A 27,335-nucleotide genomic window follows, 5' to 3' on the forward strand; every position below is an offset into this window, starting at 1 on the left:
TTGGGCCCAGGACATTACCCGGAGGAACTCCTGCCATGATGTCCTGGAGCTGAGGTGATTGACCTCCAATCATCTCAAACATCATCCTTTGTGCCAGCAATGCTGCCAACCAGCGGAGAGTTCCCCCCCTTATTCCCATCGACTCCAGTTTAGCTGGGGCTCCTTGACGCCATACATGGTCATATGCTGCCTTGATGTCAAGGGCAGTCACTGTTACCTCACCTCTGGCATTCAGCTCTTTTGTCCATATCTAAACCAAGGCTGTAATGAGATCAGGAGCTGAGTGACCCTGGCGGAACCCAAACTGAGCTTTCGTGAGCAGGTTGTTGCTGAGTAAGTAGCACTTGATAGCATGGTTGATGACCTCCTCCATTGCTTCACTGATGATCCAAAGTAGACTGATGGGGCAGTAATTGCCTGGGTTGGATTTGTCCTGTTTCTTGTGTACTGGATACACCTGGGCAATTTTCCACATTGCCAGGTAGATGTCAGTGTTGTAGCTGTACTGGGACAGCTTGGCTAGGGGTGCAGCAAGTTCTGGAGCACAAGTCTTCAGTACTATTGCGGAATATTATCAGGACCCAGAGCCTTTGTAGTATCCAGTGCTTTCAGCCACTTCCTGATATAATGTGGAGTGAATTGAATTGGCTGAAGACTGAACAAAGAACAAAGAAGAGTACAGCACAGGAAGAGGCCCTTCGGCCCTCCAAGCCCGTGCTGCCTGTCTAAACTAAAATCTTCTGCACTTCAGGGGTCCTTATCCCTCTATTCCCATCCTAGTCATGTATTTGTCAAGATGTCCCTTAAACACCACTATCGTCCACCACCTCCTCCGGCAGCAAGTTCCAGGCACCCACTACCCTCTGTGTAAAAGACTTGCCTCGTACATCCCTAAACCTTGCCCCTTAAACCTATGCCCCCTAGTAATTGACCCCTCTACCCTGAAAAAAAGTCTCTGACTATCCACTCAGTCTATGCCTCTCATAATTTTGTAGACCTCTATCAGGTCGCCCCTCAACCTCCGTCGTTCCAGTGAGAAAAAACCGAGTTTATTCAACCTCTCCTCATAGCTAATGCCCTCCATACCAGGCAACATCCTGGTAAATCTCTTCTGCACACTCTCTAAAGCCTCCACATCCTTCTGGTAGTGTGGCGACCAGAATTGAACACCATACTTCAAGCGTGGCCTAACTAAGGTTCTATATAGCTGCAACATGACTTGCCAATTTTTATACCCAATGAAGGCAAGCATGCCGTATGCCTTCTTGACTATCTTCTCCACGTGCTGCCCCTTTCAGTGACCTGTGGACCTGTACACCTAGATCTCTCTTGACTGTCAATACTCGAGAGTTCTACCATTCACTGTATATTCCCCACCTGCATTAGACCTTCCAAAATGCATTACCTCACATTTGTCTGGATTAAACCCATCTGCCATCTCTCCGCCCAAGTCTCCAAACGATCTAAATCCTACTCTATCCTCTGACAGTCCTCATCGCTATCTGCAATTCCACCAACCTTTGTCTCGTCTGCAAACTTACTAATCAGACCAGTTACATTTTCCTCCAAATCATTTATATATACTACGAACAGCAAAGGTCCCAGCAATGATCCCTGCGGAACACCACTGGTCACAGCCCTCCAATTAGAAAAGCAGCCTTCCATTGCTACTCTCTGCCTTCTATGACCTAGCCAGTTCTGTATCCATCTTGCCAACTCACCCCTGATCCTGTGTGACTTCACCTTTTGTACCAGTCTTCCATGAGGGACCTTTTCAAAGGCCTGACTGAAGTCCATATAGACAACATCCACTGCCCTACCTGCATTAATCATCTATGTGACCTCCTCGAAAAACTCTATCAAGTTAGTGAGACACGACCTCCCCTTCACAAAACCATGCTGCCTCTCGTTAATACATCCATTTGCATCCAAATGGGAATAGATCCTGTCTCAAAGAATTCTCTCCAGTAATTTCCCTACCACTGGCGCAAGGCTCACCGACCTGTAGTTCCCTGGATTATCCTTGCTACCCTTCTTAAATAAAGGAACAACATTGGCTATTCTCCAGTCCTCCGGGACATCACCTGAAGACAGTGAAGACCCAAAGATTTCTGTCAAGGCCTCAGCAATTTCTGCTCTAGCCTCCTTCAGTATTCTGGGATAGATTCCATCAGTCCTGGGGACTTATCTACCTTAATATTTTTCAAGACGCCCAACACCTCGCCTTTTTGGATGTCAATGTGACCCAGGCTATCTACACACCCTTCTCCAGACTCAGCATCTACCAATTCCTTCTCTTTGGTAAATACTGATGCAAAGTATTCATTTAGTACCTCACCCTTTCCTCTGACTCCACACATAGATTCCCCTTGCCTGTCTTTCAGTGGGCCAACCCTTTCCCTGGCTACCCTCTTGCTTTTTATGTACGTATAAAAAGCCTTGGGATTTTCCTTAACCCTATTTACCAATGACTTTTCGTGACCTCTTTTAGCCCTCCTGACTCCTTGCTTAAGTTCCCTCCTACTTTCCTTATGTTCCACACAGGCTTAGTCTGTTCTCAGCCTTCTAGCCCTGACAAATGCCTCCTTTTTCTTTTTGACGAGGCCTACAATATCTCTCGTTATGCAAGGTTCCCAAAATTTGCCGTATTTATCCTTCTTCCGCACAGGAAATGAAATGAAATGAAAATGAAAATCGCTTATTGTCACGAGTAGGCTTCAAATGAAGTTACTGTGAAAAGTCCCTATTCGCCACATTCCGGCGCCTGTTCGGGGAGGCTGTTACGGGAATCGAACCGTGCTGCCAGCTTGCCTTAGTCTGCCTTCAAAGCCAGTGATTAGCCCAGTGAGCTAAACATGCCGGTCCTGAATTCCTTTCAACTGACATTTGAAAGCCTCCCACATGACAGATGTTGATTTACCCTCAAACATCCGCCCCCAATCTGGGTTCTTCAGTTCCTGCCGAATATTGTTATAATTAGCCTTCCCCCAATTTAGCACATTCACCCGAGGACCCACTCTTATCCTTGTCCACCAGCACTTTAAAACTTACTGAATTGTGGTCACTGTTCCCCTACTGAATCTTCTACCACCTGGCTGGGCTCATTCCCCAATACCCAGGCCCAGTACAGCCCCTTCCCTAGTTGGACTATCTACATATTGTTTTAAGAAGCCCTCCTGGATGCTCCTTACAAACTCTGCCCCGTCCAAGCCCCGAGCACTAAGTGAGTCCCAGTGACACTAACGTCTGTGATGCTGGGGACCTCCGGAGGAGACCAAGGTGGATCATCCACTTGGCACTTCTGGCTTAAGATTGTTGCGAATGCTTCAGCCTTGCCTTTTGCAATGATGTGCAGCCTCCTCCAGTGAATTGTTTAATTGTCCACCATTCATGGCTGGATGGCAGGACTGCACAGTTGGATGTGGGATCGCTTAACTCTGTCTATTACTTGCTGCTTATGCTGTTTGGCACACAAGTAGTCTTGTTTTGTAGCTTCACCAGGTTGGCACCTCATTTTCAGGTATGCCTGGTGTTGCTCCTGCACCTTTGGTGGTAGAGTGGAGTATCTGCCAGGCCACGAGGTTACGGATTGTGGATGAATACAATTCTGCTGCTGCTTATGGCACACAGAGCCTCAGGGAGGCCCAGTGTTGAGCAGCTAAGTCTGTTCGAACTCTATCCCATTTAGCACGGTGGTAACACCACACAATACGATGGAGGGTATCCTCAATGTGAAGAGTGGCCTTTGTCTCCATAAGGACTTGGCCACTCCTACTGATACTGTCATGTATCTGTGGCAGGCAAGTTGGGGAGGACAAGGTGAAGTATGTCAGGTGCTTTGGAATACAGTTCACATGTCAGTGCAACTACAACAACACTCAAAAGGCTTAGCATCAACCAGGACAAAGCAGCCAACTTGATAGCTCCTCCTTCCGCAAACATTCATTCCTTCCACTACTGATAAACTATAACATCAGTGTGTACCATCTACAAGATGCACTCGCCGAGGCTTCTTCGACAGCACCTTCCAAACCCATGACCCTAGAAGGACAAGAGCAACTGATACCTGGGAACTCAACCACCTGGAAGTTCCCCTCCAAGTCACTCACCATCCGAACTTGGAAATATATCACAGTTCCTTCACTGTCGCTGGGTCAAAATCCTGGAAAACCCTCCCTAACAGCACAGTGGGTGTACCTACACCTCAGGAACTGCAGCAGTTCAAGAAGGCAGCTCACCCCCACCTTCTCAAGGGCAACTAGGAATGGGGAATAAATGTTGGCCGAGTCGGCAACACCCACATCTCGTAAAATAATGTTTTTAAAAAGGCATCCTTTATGCTTCTCTAACATTGGATAGACATTGTTGTTGAAGATTGTGCACAGCAAGCTGGCATCAGGAATTGTGAGGCTACACTCTTGGATTGGAGACCTGTAAAAAGGCAGCAAACAACTTTCACTGTGTTTAGCTATGTCTGTGTCTGCAATCTCTTGGTGGAGATGATTTGATTAATGCTTTTGACAATAGGCCAACTAGGGTAAAGTTCAGCTTGAATGGCATGTCACTAGTACTTTAGAGAGACACAATTTCCTGACCCTATTTGGAGTGAATGCCAAGTCTAAAGCAGTGTTGCCACCTGCTACTCGTCGGGCAAACACACAGACATCAGCTGAAGCCAGTCAAACACGAGGCAAATCAGGTGGCTGGAAATTCCACTTTGCCATTGGACAATGGAGAAAAATCAAACTCTCCGTGTCCTTCGGACTCATGAAATGATCTTGGTAATCCAGGTGATGGGCAACCGAGGCTGGGGAGTGAACCGCAGGAGCGTCCCTCCTTTATCTTAATGGGCAGCAAGATTGAAATCGGTCTTGTTCATTAACCATGACCCCATGAATAAGATTAAATACATTTAACACACGCTGAATATTTCAGAACAAGTGATAGAAAATGCTTAATCATTCATATTTCAATTTAACGATCAACAACTTCAAATGGTAAAAACAAGAGAAATATTTGCACTTTGGACACAGAGGGAGCGCACGGCTCTCACACTCAATGTGAGCAATCAGCAAGCTCCTCACTTCATTTGCCTCCCAAGGTTAGGTTTCGATTCTTATTTCAATGTATCTCCATTTTCTTGTCCAAAGTATTTCTTATTACAGTTAACAAATTAATATCAACTTTTATCTGGACAGGTAAGTGTCCCGGAGTCCGGAACGCTCTCTTTCAGAGAGACAGGGAATCGGGAGGATTAATCTCCCGAATCTCCTGTTTTATTACTGGGTTGCCAATGTACAGATAATCCTGCAATGGATCAGTGACCCTGGGTGGAGCTGGAGTAAAATGGAGGCATGGTGTGGTAGTATGACTAGGGGTATTACGGTATCTGGGAGTGTGAGCTGCCATTGGTGCAGAGGACTCACTGCCCATTGGCCCAGGTATCGTGTGCCTCTTGGCCCGATTGGCTAAGAGGAAGGTAGCTCCGCCTACAAGGCGGGGTATAAGAACCCGTGTTCCCCGACAGCCAGCCATTTTCCTGTACGTCTGCTGCCGGGTTCACTTCTTGCTAATTAAAGCCTTTCGTTCGGACTTCACCTACGTTTCGTGTCCATTGATTGTCCATCACATGGTCTTGCGCCGCAGCCTCCACCCTACACGCCACATTTGCAGCTGCCCTTCTCCTCGGTCGGTCTTTCCTCAAGCCCCGTGCTGATCCCCTCCCTCAGGATTGGGAAACAGTTTGGGTAGTATGTCAACCTTCTCTCACTGTCCTCGCTGGCCCCAATTTGCGAGAACCATCTCGTTGTGCCCCCGAGCTTGGACCCATCGTTCAGTTCCTGGAGAGCTCACTTTACTTGTGGATCACTTCAGTCACACCGGCAGCAAAGGAATACGCAGACGGAATGTGGTGACTGTGTGTGTGTGGGCAATGGTCAACAAAATGTCTCATGGGATGCACTCAAGGGCTGCGTGTTTCCCACCATTGCTGAAATCCCTCATCTGCGACTGAACACTTTCCATTTATAACAACACCTTCCCTATCTCTGCCCAAAGGAAGAAACAGGTTTCACCGTTTGGTGTTCGATCAGTGTTGCTCCATAACTGAATGAGCGAGTTCTTCTGCTCTCCATAATGGTTGTGATTATTCCTTCATCGTAGATGACATAGAATCCCTACAGTGCAGAAGGAGACCATTTGGCCCATCGAGTCTGCACTGACTCTCTGAAAGAGCACCCCACTTAGGCCCACATCCCGGCCCTCTCTTGGGAACCCAACCCAACCCGGACATCTTTGGACTGTGGGAGGAAACCGGAGCACCCGGAGGAAACCCACGCACACACGGGGAGAACGTGCAGACTCCGCACGGGCAGTCACCCGAAGCTGGAATTGAACCCGGGTCCCTGGCGCTGTGAGGCAGCAGTGCTAACCACTATGCTACCGTGCTGCCCCTAGAAGGGAAGAATTACTGAGTATTTATTTGCACAGAAACAGGCTCCACCCCAGCCTCCTCTCACGTTACTTCAAGTCATCCTCTCCCTCATGTACTCATTCTTTTTCGTACTTGCATCAATGCTATTTGCCTCATTCATCCCATGTGGTGGCAGGTTGTGGGACATGAAGAGATGGTGGTGTAGTGGTGATGTCACTGGACTAGTGAGGCCCAGGTTAATGCTCGGAGGATATGGGTTCAAATCCCATCACGGCAGCTGGTGGAATTTAAATTCAATAAATAAGTCAGGATTATAAAGCTAGTCTGGTGATGATGGCCGTAAACTATCAATTGCTTAAAAAAAAACCCCGTCTGGTCCCTAATGCCCCTCTCAGGGAGGAAATCTGCCATACCGACATGGCCAGACCTACATGTGAGTCCAGACCCACTTCCTGACCACTGAAATAACCCAGCGAGCTGCTCAGTTCAAGGGCAATTAGGGATGGGTAACAAATGCTGACTTTCCTAAAGATGGCCACGTTCCATGAAAGAATGTTAAAAGTTCTACTCAAAAAAATAAGTTTCTCCCAAATTCCTTATTGCAGCACTCCCAAAGTGGGTTCCCCGGGACCTAGGGATTTGCTTTGGATACATCCAGGGTTTCTGCGGGATCCGGTGGTTGGCATTGGGCACATCTCGGGCTTCTGCAGACCCCGGGGATTGGCGTTGGAGACATCCAGGGTTTCTGCAGACCCCTGGGATTGGCGTGGGAGACATCCAGGGCTTCTGCAGACCCCGGGGATTGGCGTGGGAGACATCCAGGGCTCCTGTGGTAGGCCCAGCCATCTCCAATTTCAAACATGCTGTCCTTTCCGGTTTGTCCAATCAAAAGCAGTTTTTTACGCTGCGTTGTGTTCTGATAGTCAGCCTATCAACAGCCAATGCATGGAAGCCTGCCCCTGATTGGACAAGCTTGAAATAGCGGCAAAGTCTGCATTGAAGCCTTGGAACAGTGGAGCAGGCGGTGGAGCTGGTTAGGCCTCAGCCACGGAACGGGAGAGGAAGTGGCCATGGAGAAATGAACAGGGAGGTGTGAGAGAGAGAGGGAGGTGTGAGAGAGAGAGGGAGGTGTGAGAGAGAGAGAGAGAGAGGGAGGTGTGAGAGAGAGAGGGAGAGGGAGAGGGAGTGTCTGTGCAGAGAGGCGAGTGTAGGTGTGAGGGAGAGAGAGGCGAGTGTGGGTGTGAGAGAGAGAGAGAGAGAGAGAGAGAGAGAGAGAGAGAGAGAGAGAGGTGTGAGAGAGAGAGGGAGAGGGAGAGGGAGTGTCTGTGCAGAGAGGCGAGTGTAGGTGTGAGGGAGAGAGAGAGAGAGAGAGAGAGAGAGAGAGAGAGAGGAGAGAGAGAGGGAGGGAGGGAGGGAGGGAGGAGAGAGAGAGAGAGAGAGAGAGAGAGGGAGAGAGAGTGAGTGAGTGTCTGTGCACGTGACAGAGAGGAGAGTGTGGGTGAGGGAGAGAGAGGTGAGTGGGTGTGAGAGAGAGAGAGAGAGAGGCGAGTGTGCGAGAGAGAGGCGAGTGTGCGAGAGAGAGGCGAGTGTGCGAGAGAGGCGAGTGTGCGAGAGCGAGAGAGAGAGGCGGCTGTATGACAGAGGTGAGTGTGAGAGAGAGAGAGAGAGAGGTGGCGAGTATGAAATGAAAATCGCTTATTGTCATGAGAAGGCTTCAATGAAGTTACTGTGAAAAGCCCCTAGTCGCCACATTCCGGCGCCTGTTCGGGGAGGCTGGTACAGGAATCGAACCGTGCTGCTGGCCTGCCTTGGTCTGCTTTCAAAGCCAGCGATTTAGCCCAGTATGCTAGATGTACGTGTATGAGAGAGAGGTGAGTGTGTGTGAGAGAGAGAGGCGTGTCTGAGAGGCGAGTGTATGCGTGTGAGAGAGAGAGTGGAGTGCGTGTATGTGAGAGAGAGAGAGAGAGAGAGAGAGAGAGAGAGAGAGGGAGAGAGAGAGAGAGAGAGAGAGAGAGAAAGAAAGAGGGTGAGAGTGTGTATGAGAGAGAGGAGTGCGCATGTATGTGTGCGCGCACATGTCTGGCTACAATCCCATTTGACGTTATAATGCACTGGAAGATTCCAGAATGGAACCTTGACTCAAAAGACCGCAATTATTACTTTTTTAAAAATAAAACGTGGAGGAAGAGTCACAGGACTGTTAATTAGTTTTAACAACAAGGAAATCACGTTGATTAAATCTCCCCCTCATCTTAACAAAAACACACAGATATTAAGACACGAGCTGCAAACTATATTTTAATCTACAATGGTCCCCGTTGGCTGTGGTGAAATACACACGCTCCACTCTAAACCCAAATTCAGAGTTCTGCACACAACCCTGGGCAATCACGACAACAAGGACTCCTACGTCAGACTCCTATTTATTGACTACGGATCCGCCTTCAACACCATAATCCCAGCCAAGTTCATATCAAAGCTCCAAAACCTAGGACTTGGCTGTTCGCTCTGCAACTGGATCCTCGACTTTCTGACCCACAGACCACAATCAGTAACAATAATCAGCAACACCTCCTCCATGATAGTCCTTAATACCGGGGCCTTGCAAGGCTGCGTACCTAGCCCCCTCCTGTACTCCGTATACACACACAATTGTGGGGCAAAATTTGGCTCCAATTCCGTCTACAAGTTTGCTGATGACACGACCCTAGTGGGTCGGATCTCGAACAACGATGAGTCAGAATCCAGAAGGGAGATAGAGAACCTAATGGAGTATTATAACAACAACAATCTCTCCCTCAATGTCAGAAAAACTAAAGAGCTGGTCATTGACTTCAGGCAAAGTATCATACACACCCCAGTCTGCATCAACAGGGCCGAGGTGGAGATGGGTGACTGCTTCAAATTCCTAGGGGTGCACATCATCAACAATCTGTCCTGGCCAACCCATATCGACGCTACGACCAAGAAAGCACAAGTGTGCCTATACTTCCTCAGGAAACTAAGGACATTTGGCATGTCCACATTGACTCTTACCAACTTTTACAGATGCACCATAAAAAGCATCCTATCTGGCTGCATCACAGCCTGGTAGGGCAACTGCTCGGCCCAAGGCCGTAAGACTTACAGGAGAGTTCTGAACACAGTCCAGTCCATCACGCAAAACTGCCTCCCATCCATTGACTCTGTCTGCATCTCCTGCTGCCTTGGGAACTCGGGTAACATAATCAAAGACCTTTCCCACCCGGGTTATTCTCTCTTCCAACCTCTTCCATCGGCAGGCGATACGAAAGTCTGAAAACACGCACTAACGGATTGAAAAACAGCTTCTTCCCCGCTGTTACCAGACTCCTGAATGGCCCTCTTATGGACTGATCTGATCTCTTCACACATCTTCTCTACTGAGTAGTACTACACTCTGTATGCTTCACCTGATGCCTGTGTCTGTGTATTTACATTGTTTATTTTATGTTTGCCCTACGTATTTTCATTTCATGTACAGAATGATCTGTGGACTGTACGCAGAACAATACTTTTCACTGTACCTTAGTTCACGTGACAATAAACAAATTCAATCTTAGTTAATGTCTGTGGTTTTCGCCTCATAATCCCCCTAGATGATTGTCACATGAGAGTTTCCAAACTCCACTCCTGAAAACAAGCTTCAAAATCTTCTCTCATAATAATTATGTTTTCCTTTTTAAAAAAAACAGATTCAGAGTACCCACTTCTTTTGTTTTCCAATTAAGGACCGATTTAGCGTGGCCAATCCACCTTTGGATCATGGGGGCGAGACCCACGCAGGCACGGGGAGAATGTGCAAACTCCACACACAGTGACCTGGGCCCATGACCAAACCCGGGTCCCTTGGTGCTGTGAGGCAGCAATGCTAACCACTGCGTCACCATGCCGTTCAATAATTAATGTTTTCCCTTCGCGTTTGCATTCCGAAATCCAGTTCAGGTTTTCCAAATGACTGTTTAAAACAAAGGTTGGATTTTGCACCAACCCTTTTTCGGATTTCCTTGTCATAAGAACTCGGAGCAGGATTCGTCCATTCAGCCCCTCGAGCCCCGCATACTCTGTCCCCTTCCACCCTGACCAAAATCTCCTTACTCACTACAAAGTAATCAATCATCGAAGACAACTTAGACGTGTGAAAAGAAGGAATACTCCCTTCCCCCTGGGTTCTGAAAGCGCCATGGATCCACCATACCCATCCTCTCCATTAAACCCCCCCCCCCCCTTCCTTGCCATTCGTACCCTACCCATCGACCTGGGGCTCGACCTATCCACCCTCGGCTCCAGGACACAGTTAAAATCTCCTCCCATGATCAACTGGTACGTGGCCAAATCTGGAGTCGCTTCCAGCAACCCCTCATAAAACCCACATCATCCCAATTTGGGGCATACACATTTATCAACTCTACCGGTGCCCCTTCCAATACCCCACTCACAATCACATATCTCCCACCTGGATCTCTCACCTCCTTCGCGCTCACGAATCCCATTTTTTTGCTCATTAAAATGACCACTCCATTCGATTTCAAATCAAAACAGAAGGGGGGGTCTGGAACATCTATTCCCACGAACATTTTCACCCATACAACTCCTTACAATCCCAACATTGAACAGCAACACCCCCCCCCCCAAAAAAAGACGAAAATCTCCCAATCCCTACCCCCACTTCAAACATGATCCTGACCATTACATAGTGCCAGCATCCCCATTTCCCAAGCATTGTCCGCTCAGATCTCCCCCAGTTTATTCTCCTTAATGAAGAAGTCTTCGGCCGCTTCTGGGGTCTTGAAATAATATTCCTGGCCTCCGTACGTCACCCATAATTTTGCCGAGTAAAGCACCCCAAACCTGATCTGTCGCCGGTACAGCACCCCCTTGGCCTTGTTGAATCCTGGCCTCCACCGTTTTGCCAACTCGGCTCTAATGTCCTGATAAATTTGGACCTTATTTCCCTTCCATTCACAGCTACGCTTCTCCTGGCCCATCGCAAAACCTTCTCCACAGATTTGTGGAGTCTCACGATTACCGCCCGTGGCGGCTCCCCAGCTCTAGGCTTCTACCTCAGGGACCGATGCGCTCGGTCCACTTCAGGGACCTTATCTAGCACCCTATCCGCCACCAGTCCTGCCAGCATCCTCGAGACGTACCTCGTGGCACTCACACCTTCCACTCCATCAGGCAGGTCCACTATTCGCAGGTTCTGCCTTCGAGGTATTCTCCTCCACATTTGCCTTCAACATTTTACACAGGTCCCCCAGGAGCCCCACCTCCACCTCCAGTCACCACACAATCCCGGTGGTCCAGAATCTGTGACCCCTGCACCTCCAAACACTCTCCACCCGTTCCATCGAACTCTTCAGGAGAGCCACCGCTCCTTCGATTAACTTTGAGTGATCCTCCTGCATTTCTTTCCTCTGCTGCCAGACACCCGCCTGGATAAAAGCCATCAATTCCAACTGGGGTCTTTCAGCGTGCATCAGTCTTTCCCCCTCCTGCATGTTAACAGTGGCTGCTGCTCAGGCCAGCTCCAACTCTTCACCCAAATCTCTCACTGTTTTCCGCCAGGTTTGACAACCAGCAAACATACCACTCCCGGGGGAAACTACTCCTCCAACATTCACCTATGCCTTTCCATCAAAATGCCACCCAGTTTCGGGTAAAAAGAGCTCTTTTTTGTGCCTTCAAGCAGGAGCTGCCCTGTGTGTGACCACTCGCACCATGGCCACCACCAGAAGTCAGAGATACCTCAATTACTTTTTTTTTCTCCCTTCCCCCCCCCTTCTTTGTCCCTCTTTCCCCTGTTCCTATCCCCGTTTGCTCTCCCGCCTCTGTTGAGTGGTCCCCCCCCCCCCTGTTGGGGGCGCGCTGCGGCCCTGCTTTGTTGCGTGCCCCCGGCGCCAGCTTTCCTGTTGGTGCGGTGGCCCCCCTCTCGGGAGTTTCTGTCTCGCTTCTCCCCTGCCCGGCCTCTGCGGTTTTCTGCCCGCTCTTCCCCTATCCCACCCTGCACTCCTCCTGCTTGTTCTCCTTTCTCCGCTACTCTCGTTCCCTCGCGCCGGGGCCTGGTCTCCCACCTGAAGCGGTCCCTCGGGCAGTGGTTTGTTCTTTGTTCAGGGTACGCTCGCCGTGGCGGGGGGGCCTGGCGTTGCCTCATCCCTCCCCTCCCCCCTGTTGGCGTGTTGTTGCCCCTTGCCAGGGGCCCCTCATCTCTACCCTCCGCTGGTTTTCCAGCCCGTGTCCCTCAACAAACTGGTTTGCTTCGGCGGGGGCTGTAAAGAAGTATTCTCTTTCTTGGTATGTGACCCAGAGTTTCGCTGGGTACAGCACACCAAAACGCACGTTGCTCTTGTGAAGAGCTGCTTTCGCTCTATTGAACTCTGCCCGTCTCCTGGCTAGATTTGTCCCAATGTCCTCGTAGATTCTAATGGAGTGTCCTTCCCATTTGCAGGCTCTATTTTTCCTGGCCCAGCGCAGGATTGTTTCCCTATCCCGGTACCGGTGCAGTTTGGCTATGACTGCTCTCGGTTGTTCCCCTGCCTTGGGCTTCGGGCGCAGCGACCGATGTGGTCTGTCCATTTCTGGTGGTTTGGGAAAGGGTTTCCTCCCCACGAAGTTGCCCAGCATCTCGGCCACGTAAGCCGTGGGGTTTCTACCCTCGATCCCCTCTGGCAGGCCCACTATCCTGACATTTTGCCTTCTCGAGCGGTTTTCCTGGTCGTCCACTCTGCCCTTCAGGCTCCCCTGTTGCGCCCAGTCTCGCCACCTCCCTCTCCAGGGCCGTGACCCGGTTGCTCATGTCGGTCGCTGCTTTCTCCAGCTCCTTAATGGTCGCCTCCTGGGCTTCCAGTTTCTCCCCTTGGGCTTCCAGTTTCTCCTCTGCTCTGCCCAGGGCCTGCTGCACCTCAGTCAGGGCCTTGGCCATTGCTGCCTGCACTGCGGCCTCTATGTCTGCCTTCGCCTCTGCCTTGTTTACCTGCTGATGTTCCCTCAGCGCCTCGGTAAAGGCTGCCTTCCAGTTCCAGCTCCCCCTGGCCCCGGGGGAGAGTGCACCTGTCTGCCCAGCACTTTTTGATGCGGCGATACTTCCATTCCGCCGCTTCGTGCGCTGATTAGCTCATCTGAACTGGCTCGCCCATTGTCCTGTCTGCCTTTGGTGTCTCTTCTCCCTCTGCTTTGGCTCCCTTCTGGCATTTTTCCCCCCCATTCCTTTTCTTTCCTTTCCCCCCCCTTTTTTTTTTGTTTGTTTCTTCCCTTTTTCTTTCCCCCTCCCTTCTCTCCTTTACCACTTTATTTTTCCTGTTTTGGGCGAGTCTTTTTTTTCCCCCCGCGTCTCTTTAAAAGTTTTGAGAGAGAGAGTGAGAGTGAGAGTGAGAGTGAGAGTGAGAGTGAGAGTGTGAGAGTGAGAGTGAGAGTGAGAGTGAGAGAGATCCTTGTCAGGAGTCCCTTTGTTCCTGCCTCATGGTGGTCACCACTGGGGATGGGTCGGTCGGTCGGTCAGTCCCCGCTGCTTGGTCTGGGCCGCTGCTTGTTGCACCCTGCGCTCTCCTGCTGGGGCTGGAGGTCATCGGTCGCTCCTCCGTTCCTTCCGCTCTGTAGGTTCGGCCTCCACTTCGGTCCGGGCTGCCGCTTGTCCTGCCCTGAGCTCTGCTGCTGTGCGTGGGGTTGGGGGGGGGGGGGGGGGGGGGGGGGGGCGCGCTGGATCACTCCGCTTCCGAGGGCCCAATTTCGCAGGACTTTAATTTTTTTTATGGGGACCCCCTGAAAAAGCCCCGACTTTGTGGACCTGCGGGAGCCTTTTTGCTGCGACCCCTCCGCTCACGAACGCCACCGGAAGTCTGTCTGTTACTACCCAGATACCTCAATTACATCTTCTCTCACTCTTCTAAACTCGAGAGAGAGTATCGGCCTCAACTGCTCAGTCTCTCTTCAGAAGACAAATCCCTCATCTCAGGAATCAATCTAATGAACATCCTTTGAACTGCCTATATTGCAACTACATCCCTCCTCAACTAATGGGACCAAAACTGTACAGTACACCAGGTGCAGTCTCGCCAATGTTGCAGTAACACTTCCCTACTTTTATACTCTTCCCCTTGAGCTAGAAAAGGCCAAAATTCCATTTGCCTTCTTTATTACCTGCTGTACCTGCATGCTAGTTTACTGTGATTCATGCACAAGGACACCCAGGTCCCTCTGCATCAAAGCTCTCTGAAGCTTCCCTCCATTCAGATAATAAGTTGCCTTTTCATTTTAGCGACTAAAATGGATAACCTCACACCTATCCATGTTAAACTCCATCTGCCAAATTTTGGCCCACTCACCTAACCTATTATTACAATCCCAGACCAGACCCCAACAGTGGCGAGGATACTTAACAGAAGCCCCAATATTTTATTTTAATTTTGTAATGTGGTGAGGAAACACTTGCTGAAGGAGTGATTGCACAAGGAAATAGGGATATGGTATTAAAACAAACTTTATTACTAACACAGTATTAAAATCTTTCTCATCACCCCAGAAAATAGCTGACAATTACCCATTAAACAATACTCCTCAATACAGTGAATACAATAGCTTAATTCCCACTAAAACAACAAGAAAATAAATCTCAGCTCTCTTAAATGCCAATGGCACAGAGGAATACTTGCTTTCCAGAGATATTCTTTGAGAAACAGAGATCTCTTGATTTTGCTGTACAGAAAAGATCTCACTCCTATCAGACCCAAGCAGAAATTCTGGATGTGTCTTTAAAAAGTGGTTTCAACGGGCTTGTTTCAGCTCTTTCGTCCTCAGAAAAGTCTGCATTACTTTAAAGACTGTTAATCCCTTTTTAACTGAACCGCAGAGAGAATAACCCAACTTGTAGTCCCAGCTTCACCCAGAACAGAACTGAAAATGCTTTCTCAAAAAGCCTGATGTCTTAGCTCCACCCAGCAATGACATAACCACACCCAGCTGAAAACGAATCAACTCCTCAAGGAATCCCCTTAATCAAAACAAAATTGTCTTGAGCCCAAACTTTTTATGATGGGCAACTGCACCTCTGGCTCCCAAAATCTTTTCTTTCAATCTAAGAATCTTTTAAAACATGATTTCAGCAGTCAAACACACACTAATCCGAGTTTTTAACCCTTTTACCACCATCTGAAATTCAATCATCACAATATACATTTGTAACTTTCTTAATTCCTCATTGCAACCTACTATCCCACCTCTTTAGTGTCATCTGCAGATTTGCCTATAGTATAGATTTGCATGTAGTGCAAACAATTTGTTTTATTGTAGTAGTGTGGATGCTATACCCCCTCATAGTCTCTCTCTCCTCCCATACACCCACCCCCACCTCCCCATACCCCTAGCTCTCCCTGTCCCCTCTAGCCGCTGGTCACAGACAGGTCTCTGAAGATGCTGGTGGTCTGCTTCCTCCTGGACTGGAACACTCCCATCTCACCTCCGATGGAAAATTTGATTTTCTCGAGCCTCCGGAATTCTGCCAGGTCGGCCAGCCAGTCTGAGGCCTTGGGTGGCGCTGCCGATCTCCATCCGAGCAGGAGTTGTCGCTGGGCTAGCAGTGAAGTAGGAGGACGATACCCCACCCCTTGAAGAGTTCTGCCTGTTCTGACACCCTGAAGACCTCCACGTTTGGGCATGGCTGCTCCCTGACCCCCATGACTTCGGACATGGCCTCGAAGAAGGCAGGCCGGAAACCGATCAATCTTGGGCAGGACCAGAACATGGCGGTTTGCTGGGCCCCTTTGACCCTGTTCACCTCCGGGAAGAACCCGGTCATGCGCGTCCTGGTCAGGTGTGGCCCTGTGTACCACCTTCAGCTGTGTCAGGCTCAGCCACCTGCACGAGGTGGGAGTTAACCCTGTGAAGCATCTTGCTCCAGAGTCCTCCCCTATCTTGATGCCCAGTTAGTCCTCCCATCTCTTGCGTTTCGCCCAGTGATGCCCTCACCTCTCCAGGAGTTGTCCGGATATATCCGCACACTTTTCTTCTCCTAATCTGTTCTGTGCTAACAGTTTGTCCAGCAGGGTGTCTGTCCAGGCAGCTGGTGCAGCGATGGGGCCTCCTTGCAGAGGAAGTGCCGTATTTGAAGATACTGGGGCCCATTTCCTTTCAGGAGCTGGAGCTTCTCCGTTAGTTGCCCCAGTGTTGCCACTTTGTCATCAACATACAAGTTTCTGACCCTCAACACCCCTTCCTCCCTTCTCCAGGTTTAATACGTGGCATCCATTTTGGCCGGGATGACCCTGTGGTTTCTGCAGATAGGGGCTGAGAGGGGTGGAGACGGACATGTCTTTAAGTTTAAAGTGCTGTCTGAGTTGGTTCCAGGCTCGGAGTGTGGCTACGACCACCGAGCTTGTCGAGTACTTGGCTGGGGGATTGGGAGTGGGGCGGTGGCCAGGACGCCCCGATACAGGAGTCTCTTCCATCTGTACTCATTCTGCCCCCAGCCAACCAACCCCACGCCCTTTCTACATTCGCTGCCCAGTATTAGAACAGGAGGTTTGGCAGTGCTAAGCCCCCGAGCATCGCCCTCTCTGTAGGACGGTCTTGCGGACCCTGGTGTTCTTTCCCATCCAGCCACTTTGAACGGCAGAATTCCCGGTTCTGCTTCTCCCCCTGAAGATTTCTTTCTTGTTCAGGTTAAGTTTCTATCCCGGGAAGGCTCCGAACTCCTTCAGGAATTCCATTATCTTACCCATGCTGACTCTGTGCTCCCCGTCTCCTCTCGGAATGTCTCTCTATACCTCTGCCGATCTGACCGCGATTGCCAGTGGCTCAATCGACAGAGTGAACAGCAGTGGGGACCATCGGCATCCCCGGTCTCGTGTCCTTGTGCAGCTCGAGCGGAGGCCGTTTGTCCGTACGCTTGCCCTGGGAGTGCTGTACAGCGGTTCACCCACGAGGTGAACATTGGCTCAAACCCCCAAACCGTTCCAGTACCTCAATGATGCTCTTCCACTTCACCTGGTCAAAGGTGTCCTCTGCCTCCACGGAGATAGTGTCGCCTCCCCGGGTGGGGACATGACCACGTTCAGCGGGCGTCTGCTGTTCGCCGTCAGCGGTCTGTCCTTGACGAACCCGGTCTGATCTTCCGTGGGCTCTTCTGGCAAGAAACCCTCCAGTCGTCTCGCCAGAACTTCACCAGGACCTTGGCGGCAGTGTTTAGGTGTGAGATGGGTCTGTACGACCCACACTCCGCTGGCTCATTGTCTTTCTTTGGGATCAGTGAGATTGAGGCCTGTGTCAACGTGGGCGGCAGGGCCCCCACCCCTCTCAACAGTGAATCGTTGAATATTTCTCGCAGGCGCGGGGGCCAGTGTTACTGCCAACATTTTGTCCACCGGGAATCCATCAGGTCCCGGTGTCTACCCGGATTGCATGGAGTTGATGCATTCCATGACGTCTTCCAGACCCAACTGTGCTTCCAATTCCTGTCCCTTTGCTTCACTCACAGCTGGGATGTCCAGCCCATCCAGGAACTGCTTCACCTTCAAGGTTGTGACGGCTTTGTTGATCTCCTCTGGGGCCGTGACCACCCGTCCCTGATCTGCGGTGTTTCTCGTGAGGCTGTCCGTTTCCTCAGCTGGTGATGGCCTTGTTCCCGGGTTCATAAAAACGTCCCCGTGTCTGGAGGAGCTAGCTCACTGCTTTGAGAGGTCACATTCCATTGGCAATGTTTCCTCTCCGCCAGCATCTCCACGGTTGGGGCTGCAGAGTGCCGATAGGAAATTTGAAGTTGTGAAATTGCCACTTTTTGTACCAGTGCCAAAATCATGTTTCCAAGTGAACAAATAACATGGTGTTCACCCGAGATCCACCAAGTATGTGACGTTTCACAACTATACAAATTTCCAAATTCAAACAATTTGTGAATCCCAGACACGGTCGAATAACCGATGCTCAATCTGTATCGGCGATCCACTTCCAGAGTGGAGTCGATCAGCCGCTGCTTGGCCTGCTCCTCCCCCCAGTCTCTATAATCCCTGTGAGCTATTATTGCCCCCCCCCCCCCCCCCCCCCCCCCCGATCACCACCTTCAGTGCCTCCCACAAGGCGGAGGGAAAGGCCTGCCCATCCTGGTTGCAGCTTAAGTACCTGTCGATGGCTAGTGTCATCCTTTCACACCACACCTTTTCAACTCCATGAGGGGGGGGGGCATTGCTGGGCCCGGCCTGCCTCTAACCCCACACTCACGTAGTGGGGTACGTGGTCCGAGATAACTATTGTGGAGTATTCCGCCCCTACTACCCCTGGAAGCACCGACTTTCCTACCACAAAGATGTCTATCCAGGAATAGGCTTTATGGCCGTGGGAGAAGGAGAACTCCTCTCTCGGGTGGCTGAGCCTCAACTGGTACTGGTCCCCCTCCCCCCATCCCCCATCCCCCCTCCCTCCCTCTCCTCCCCCTCCTCCATGAAGGTGGTTAGTTCCTTTTGCCATTCCTGATCAAACCTCCGATTTGAGGGTAAACCTATTTGCCTTCGGGTCCAATACACAATTAAAGTCTCCGCCCGTAATAAGTTGGTGGAGTCAAGGTCAGGGATCTCTGCCATTGTTTTTCTTTAATAAGTTCGGCAGTGTCCCAGTTTGGGGCATACACATTCACTAATACCACCGGAGCCCCTTCCCGGTCCCCACTTACCATAATGTACCATCCCCGGATCAGCCACTGTGCTGATTGCTATGAAGGCTACCCTCTTGTTGAACAGTATTGACACTCCCCCTTGCTCTCGTGTTGAAGCACTTCTGCTCTCATCTGGTCTTTAGCTCTTAGGCGCATCTCCTGGAGAAAGATTACATTGACCCTCAGGCTTTTTAGATGGGCAAAGATCTCCTGACTGGACCGTTGAGTCCCCTCACATTCCAGGTGAACACCCTGATAGGAGTGGTGGACAGAACACCCCTGTGGGCTCAGCCATATTTGCCCCTGCATGCCTGGGTTCGCCTTTGATTCTGGGTCCCCTCTCCCACATCTAGAACATAGAACAGTACAGCACAGAACAGGCCCTTCGGCCCTCGATGTTGTGCCGTGCAATGATCACCCTACTCAAACCCACGTATCCACCCTATACCCGTAACCCAACAATCCCCCATTAACCTTACACTACGGGCAATTTAGCATGGCCAATCCACCTAACCCGCACATCTTTGGACTGTGGGAGGAAACCGGAGCACCTGGGAGGAAACCCACGCATACACGGGGAGGACGTGCAGACTCCACACAGACAGTGACCCAGCCGGGAATCGAACCTGGGACCCTGGAGCTGTGAAGCATTTATGCTAACCACCATGCTACCGTGCTGCCCCCACGGTCTAGATGCTAGACGCTCTCTCCCAGTTCACGCACTGCAGCACCCCCGCTCCCCCTCCCCCCCCCCCCCATGTTACTCCCGTTCACCAGCATGTTCGCGAGTGTGTGCACCCTCCCCAAGAAAAGGAGACCCTTTCATCTGGATCCGTCTGATTACCCTGCTTTGGCCCTTTGCCCTCCCATATCCCTGTCTGGAGCTTGTGATGGGGGCCGGTCCTGGCGCCCAAGGAAGTGCCCCCTCCTTGTGCCGCTAGCCTGATCCCATTGCATGCGGGGCCCTGCCACATGGCTTTACTCCCCAGTGTTCCACCAGCTCCGTGCACTAGTTTGCAGTGACCACACCTACGGTGCTTTCCCAGTCAACAATAGCAGAGCGAAACGTGGCCTCCCCCCCAACCCGGGCAGACCATCACCGAGATAGAAACGACCCAAAGGATACAGAAGAGCGAGGCATAAAACACATCCAAGCAAGTTCAGTGTCCATTCCTTGGGTCAAAAAGGTCCAAAAAGAAGTCAACAGGCGAGAGCTGCCTATCGCCTGGCTGCTCAGCTAATGGCTGCCAAGCCCTCAGAACTTTAAAGGTGGACATTTCCCAGCCTTCAGCTCTGTAGAAAAAAAAAGACCCTCAGCCCGACATATCAGCAAAAATGGAGAAAAGGCACAATCAACCCAGCAGAAAAGGAATGTGAAGGGAACAGATAAAGATTTCGAGCAAGAGCAAATATCTCCGCGGGAAACAAATAATCCAGAGAATTTGCGATGTGTGCGCAGTAGGGAAAGAGAGAGAGTGTGACAAAGATTTTTAACTTAGGTGGCAATCCGGCACAGCAGGTCTTTTAATAAACACGCCAGATTTTCATTCCTTTGATTCCAATAAAGGTCGGATGGGTTCTACAACGGTCCAGGAGTGTGGGGGGGGGGGGGGGGGGGGGGGGGGTCATTGTTTGAGGATAAGGGGTAAACCTTTTAGGACTGATTCACCCACAGAGCGGTGAATCTGTGGAATTCGCTACCATAGGAAGTAGCCGAGGCCAAAATGTTGTGTGATTTCAAGAAGGAATTAGATATAGTTCTCGTGGCTAAAGGGATGTTGGGGGGCAGGGGGTAGGCAGCATTAGGGTATTGAACTGGATGATCAGCCATGATCATAATGAATGGCGGAACAGACTCAAAAGTGTAAATGGCCTACTCCTGTTTTCGTTTTTTTAATTTAAAGTACACAATTCTTCTTTTTTTCCCAATTAAGGGGCAATTTAGCATGGGCACTCCATCTACCCTGCACATCTTTGGGTTGTGGGGGTGAGACCCACGCAAACAGGGGGAGAATGTGCAAACTCCACACGGACAGTGACCTGGGGTGGGATTGAACCCGGGTCCTTCGCACCTGCTTTTATTTTCTATAGGTGTTGCTAAGCAAAATAAAAACACTAATGTCGGCATGTGCTTTTGGATGGATGAATCTTTACATTCTACTTTCATCTGTGCAAACATCCGGTCCGTATAATATCTCAAGAGTCTCCAATACGAAGATGTGTCACCCAACACATTGGGAGTAATTCTGGACAATAGTAATTCTGGACAATATTGATTCTGGTACAAAGTCAAAGGTACCTCCATTGGGAATGAGTGCAAGGTCAAGCAATTGGCACGAGGTCACATAATCCAGGCATTCTCTGGTTATTCCAGACAGACATTGTCCTCTTGCTTCAGAATGTGGAGGCCCCCAGTGCTCGCTACACACCACATTCCAGTGACTGTTACTACCCAATAATCAACTCTGGATTAGCCTGCTCTAGATATTCATTGATTACATTATTATTGCTAATTCCACCTCTCTGTAATCTGAATTGAACTTCTTGGTGTTCAGTGGCCATCGTAAAACCCATTGCAGCCAACATTGGGCATTACATAATGGGTCACAAGATTGTGTAATCTCATGCATGTAATCCATGGTGCAGTCCGAATGCCTCGATGAGATGTCTGCCTGGCTACTATTCTCTTGATGTGTTCAAATCAAAGAATTGAAAGCACTGGCCTGTGAATGCCTTTGCTCAGTATATATTTGATATGGATTTTTGAAAGGGTGTAGAGGAGGGAAACAAGAATTATGGCAGTGTAAGGGTCCTTCCTGCTTGTTCTTGTTCATGCCCTTATTACCTCACCTTTTATTTTTGCCGTTTTGCCATTTTGATCCATGGATGTTTAATGGACCTGTGACTTTAAGGCAAGGCAGCCTGTAACTTTAATTCAAACAGCAAGGATCCAGAAGGCTGTGGCTGTTTTAGACTGGTGATTGACTGGCCTCAAGTGATGACTCTGTTTGATTGATGTGGCTGCTGGCCAATGAATTGGCCCAAAAGGCTGTGCTCTGCCTGGCAACAGGTGGTGACTGGATTTGATCCCACTGGAATGGTTCAGAGACCCAAGGGAGCTTTCAGTTTCATTTTGGCAGCTTAAGAGGGAAAACCCACAATCTTTCCACTCTGTTTTTCTCCAGAAAGACTGTGTTTCCGACCTGGCAGAAAGCCTGGACGAATCGGTTTACAAAAGAATCATTAAAGGATCCGCAGGAAAAGGTTCCGCAGGAAAAGGTTCATAATCTGATAACCATCCATGGAAACATCCAGCTAATTCTCACCAAAGGTTGGATGTGCAGCAAAGAGCCTCTCCAGGAGAAGCTGCGTGTAATATTGCTAAACTGCAAGGAAGATTATTTGCAGGCTGTAAACCAGAGACTTTAATCCACAAGCACGCTGAATAAAGCATGCTGTGAACAACCATTTGAAGCAAAGACTTATCATCTTTGGACCTTCGCCCTTATTATTTTCACCGCTTCCCCCCCCCCCCCCCCCACCGTAGTGTGTGCGTGGGTAAATGGTTGGACAGTTAAAGGGAGTAATAGGTTTGCCTGTTCTTATTCAGTTGTATTTACTGCATAATTATCCTTTTTATAAACAACAATTGTTTTTCAACTTATAAACCTGGTGACGGTAAATATTCGGCAGCGACGCCCACATCCCTTGAACCAAAAAAAAGCTTTTTCACGAGTGAGCTTTAATCGTGAGTTTGGTGAGCTATTTGACATCATACCCAGGCCTGCAATCACCAACTGGATAACGATCAAGGCTGAGATACCTGGGGCTGCTTTGGGGTGGCAAACAGGAGTCTGGAAGGTTTCCAGTCCCCAAACTTGCCCCATTGGGGAAACAATCACTGTTTAGGATATTGACCAGAGAATCTACAGTCCAAGGGGTGTAGGTACATCCACAGTGCTCTTGAGGGAGTTTCAGGATTTTGACCCCACAACAGTGAAGGAACAGTGATATAGTTTCAAGTCAGGATGATGTGCGACTCTGACGGGAATGTGTATGTGTTGGTTGGTGTTCCCATGCATCAGCCACCCTAGTTGTTCCAGGTGGTGGAGGCCACAGATGCATCTCCTGCCTTGGTGAGTTGCTGCAGGGCATCTTGTAGATGATATGCACAGCTGCCACCGTGTGGCAGTGGTGGAGGAAGTGACTGGGGTGAAAGCAAGCTTCTTGGACCATGATATTGTGAAGCTTCTGGAGTGTTCTTGGAGTATTCCACCACACTCCTGACTTTGTCCTGTAGATGGTTAACAAGCTTTGGAGAGTAAAGAATTGAGTTCCTCACCGCAGAATTCATAACCCCACACCTGTAATTATTTGGATTGGATTTGTTTATTGTCACGTGTATTGAGGTACAGTGAAAAGTATTTTTCTGCGAGCAGCTCAACAGATCATTCAGTACATGGAAAGAAAAGGGAATAAAAGAAATTACATAATAGGGCAACACAAGGTATGCAATTTAACTACATAAGCACTGGCATCGAATGAAGCATACAGGGTGTAGTGTTAATGAGGTCAGTCCATAAGAGGGTCATTTAGGAGTCTGGTAACAGCGGGGAAGAAACTGTTTTTGAGTCTGTTCGTGCGTGTTCTCAGACTTCTGTATCTCCTGCCCGATGGAAGAAGTTGGAAGAGTGAGTAAGCTGGGTTGGAGGGGGTCTTTGATTATGCTGCCCACTTTCCCCAGGCAGTGGGGAGGTGTAGATGGAGTAAATGGATGGGAGGCAGGTTCCTGTGATGGACTAGGCGGTGTTCACGACTCTGAAGTTTCTTGCGGTCCTGGGCCGAGCAGTTGCCATACCAGGCTGTGATGCAGCCCGATAGGATGTTTTCTATGGTGCATTTGTAAAAGTTGGCAAGGGTTAATGTGGACATGCCACATTTCCTTAGTTTCCGGAGGAAGTACTGTATAGGCGCTGTTGTGCTTTCTTGGTGGTGGTGTCAATGTGGGTGGGTGGACCAACACATGTCCAGTAGCAGGACCACAGTGTCACAGAACACATGTCCAGTAGCATGACCACAGTGTCACAGAACACATGTCCAGTAGCATGACTACAGTGTCACAGAACACATGTCCAGTAGCATGACCACAGTGTCACAGAACACATGTCCAGTAGCATGACCACAGTGTTACAGAACACATGTCCAGTAGCATGACCAGTGTTACAGAACACATATCCAGTAGCATGACCAGTGTTACAGAACACATGTCCAGTAGCATGACCACAGTGTTACAGAACACATGTCCAGTAGCATGACCAGTGTTACAGAACACATGTCCAGTAGCATGACCAGTGTTACAGAACACATGTCCAGTAGCATGACCACAGTGTTACAGAACACATGTCCAGTAGCATGACCACAGTGTTACAGAACACATGTCCAGTAGCATGACCACAGTGTTACAGAACACATGTCCAGTAGCATGACCACAGTGTTACAGAACACATGTCCAGTAGCATGACCAGTGTTACAGAACACATGTCCAGTAGCATGACCAGTGTTACAGAACACATGTCCAGTAGCATGACCAGTGTTACAGAACACATGTCCAGTAGCATGACCAGTGTTACAGAACACATGTCCAGTAGCATGACCAGTGTTACAGAACACATGTCCAGTAGCATGACCAGTGTTACAGAACACATGTCCAGTAGCATGACCAGTGTTACAGAACACATGTCCAGTAGCATGACCAGTGTTACAGAACACATGTCCAGTAGCATGACCACCATGTTACAGAATACATGTCCAGTAGCATGACCACCATGTTACAGAACACATGTCCAGTAGCATGACCAGTGTTACAGAACACATGTCCAGTAGCATGACCACCATGTTACAGAATACATGTCCAGTAGCATGACCACCATGTTACAGAACACATGTCCAGTAGCATGACCACCATGTTACAGAACACATGTCCAGTAGCATGACCACCATGTTACAGAACACATGTCCAGTAGCATGACCACAGTGTTACAGAACACATGCAAAAGGATTGATGCTACTTTAAAGCAACATCTGATTTTGTATTCCTAGGATTGAGCACAAATATATTCACGCAGAGATCATAAATAAGCAAGTGTCCAGCTTTCATGTTCAGTATTTAGCAGGCAAGATGTCAAAAGTTAAATTAAATCATCACCAGCAGCAATTTGTTTAAACCTTTTACGGTGTCTGTATTCTTGCATTCTGTGAGACTGTCAACATTTCATCCACACCAAAAAAATACAAAGCGGGAGAGAGCAGAATTAATTCCTGGTGTATTTTAAGAAAACAACCCAGCTTAAAAATTGTTGAAATGCTACAGATACCAGATTCCAACATTACTTCAGAAGATCTCAATGCTTCAATAAAAGGAACCTGCATTAACCCATTGCTGGTGAAACATGAAAATAAAATGCACAATTCCTAACAGAAGTCGAACTATTCTCCCTCACTGTCTAGAGAAAAGAGAGGTACAGGTATTTATAAAACAGCACCCCCTCCGTACAAACACAAGCAAATTGTAACCTGATTTACTGTCATGATGTGGCACATGTAATCTAATTTTACCGAAGCATCTTGGGGCATGGGGAGCTGGGGGGTTAGGAGAAGGAGGTGGTCTAAATAAAAAAGTGCCTGCAATGCAGCACAAATAAACTGTTCCTGATTCCTTTCATCAGCTGACGTGATCTTGTACTTCAGCCAAGGCACAATATTGGAAACTCAGCCCCCTCGCTGTCCAAAGTTCTTCAATTTCCATTCATTAATTGCCTTCCTTTGCAAGATGCACGAATGATTTTTTAAAAATCACGGATGTGGAATTATTCTCCCGGAATGCAAGAATAACAGTTCTACCCGGAAACGAGAAGGGGAACGCCACCCGCTCTCTATTTTTACAGTATCCACAACATGCATTTAACCAGTTAAGGCCTGTGTATCAATTGGGTCGCATGCTCCACAGTTACAAGTTAACAAGCATTCTGATTCTGCAGGTTACACTCTTTATAATGTTCAACATTACAAATGTGTCTACGACTACTCTTGTTCAATTTCTAATATATGTTTGCACAGACCTCCAGCAGGTACTGGAATACATTTAACCTTCCAACATCTCAAAAGCAAAAAGGTTTGCATACACTGCCCAAGGATCTGGGGCATTCAGGTGGCATGATCGAGCAACGAGGCAACTGTGTTGCAGTAATGCCCACTTAAACAGGTTGTTAAACTCTTTAAGTAGCATATTCCAAGAATTGACTGCTTGTTGAAAGACTCAATCGAGATAGGATTCTTGCATGGTTTGGGGGTAACTTTCTATCGCTTTCCAGGTAGGGGAAACAAAAAGGAGATCATGTTCATTTTAATCCTGCAGACGGTACAATTTATCAACTCCCGTGCAATCACTTGCCTATCGATGCTGGTCAAACAAAGTTGCAAAGAATTCAGTTTGGTTAGCAGCAATTGGACGAGAGTGCAAAAATAGCAGCAGAACTACCTACTGTACTGGTTCTCAGTGTGTGCTCCATTAATGTGCCCATCAGCCGTGATTTGGAGGTGAAAGCCGATGCCAACATTGCAATAAAGCCTCCTCACTCTCTTGATTCCAGTGACATATTCCCTGTCCCAGCCGCGGTCTAAGCTCCTCCCGGAGATCGGATACAGGGACCTGGAGAGGAGAGTGTCCCATCTCCCTTCCAAGCTCCCCCTGGCTTTGGTTGATATTGGAGCCGGGGAGGCTATCCCAGTCAGCAGGCCGAGGAGAACAACTGACCACGTCCAGTCGATAGTCGCCTGGTGGAACATTCTAATCAACTTAAACCAACACGTGGGTGAGCAATTGATGCACTAAAAATAACCGAGCTTCTAGATTTTCAGCCTCAAGTCTGTCAGTGCTCCCTTTATTTTTGGAGCCTGGGTAAAGTAGTGCTGACACACACAAAATCCAAAGAGAATATTCAATAAAACACCTTTAACGCAGTCATTATATTGGTGCATAAACTTGGTGGCCAATAGGTTTAGCTTTTAATGCATCCAGTGATGTCATGCATGTTGGCTTTTGACATTTAGAAGCTGACTCTCGAGATTAAAATAAAAAATAGAATGCGCATTTCTGGAAAGTATAGTGGCTTTTTTTTAAATTTGACGTCTATTTATTTTAGCCCCATGATGTAGAGGCTCGCAATGCAGACAATGTCCTGCATCACC

General features: G+C 49.0%; 1 protein-coding gene across 2 annotated transcripts in view; it reads right to left on the reverse strand.

The window, feature by feature from the left end:
• The window catches only part of LOC119979042 (fibroblast growth factor 6-like), a 37,723-nt gene extending 10,674 nt beyond the window's left edge, over positions 1–27,049 (reverse strand). Inside the window, exon 1 of one of the 2 annotated variants that reach the window (XM_038821019.1) lies at positions 26,630–27,049. In XM_038821019.1, the coding sequence (XP_038676947.1) occupies positions 26,630–26,933 (304 nt within the window). In that variant the 5' untranslated portion in view covers positions 26,934–27,049. Of the gene's footprint in view, positions 1–26,625 lie in introns of both variants that reach the window. The other variant, XM_038821020.1, reaches the window with a different exon arrangement.
• Between the last annotated feature and the right edge of the window lie 286 nt (positions 27,050–27,335).

This window comes from Scyliorhinus canicula, chromosome 15, assembly GCF_902713615.1.
Source record: "Scyliorhinus canicula chromosome 15, sScyCan1.1, whole genome shotgun sequence".
Classification (NCBI taxonomy): domain Eukaryota; kingdom Metazoa; phylum Chordata; class Chondrichthyes; order Carcharhiniformes; family Scyliorhinidae; genus Scyliorhinus; species Scyliorhinus canicula.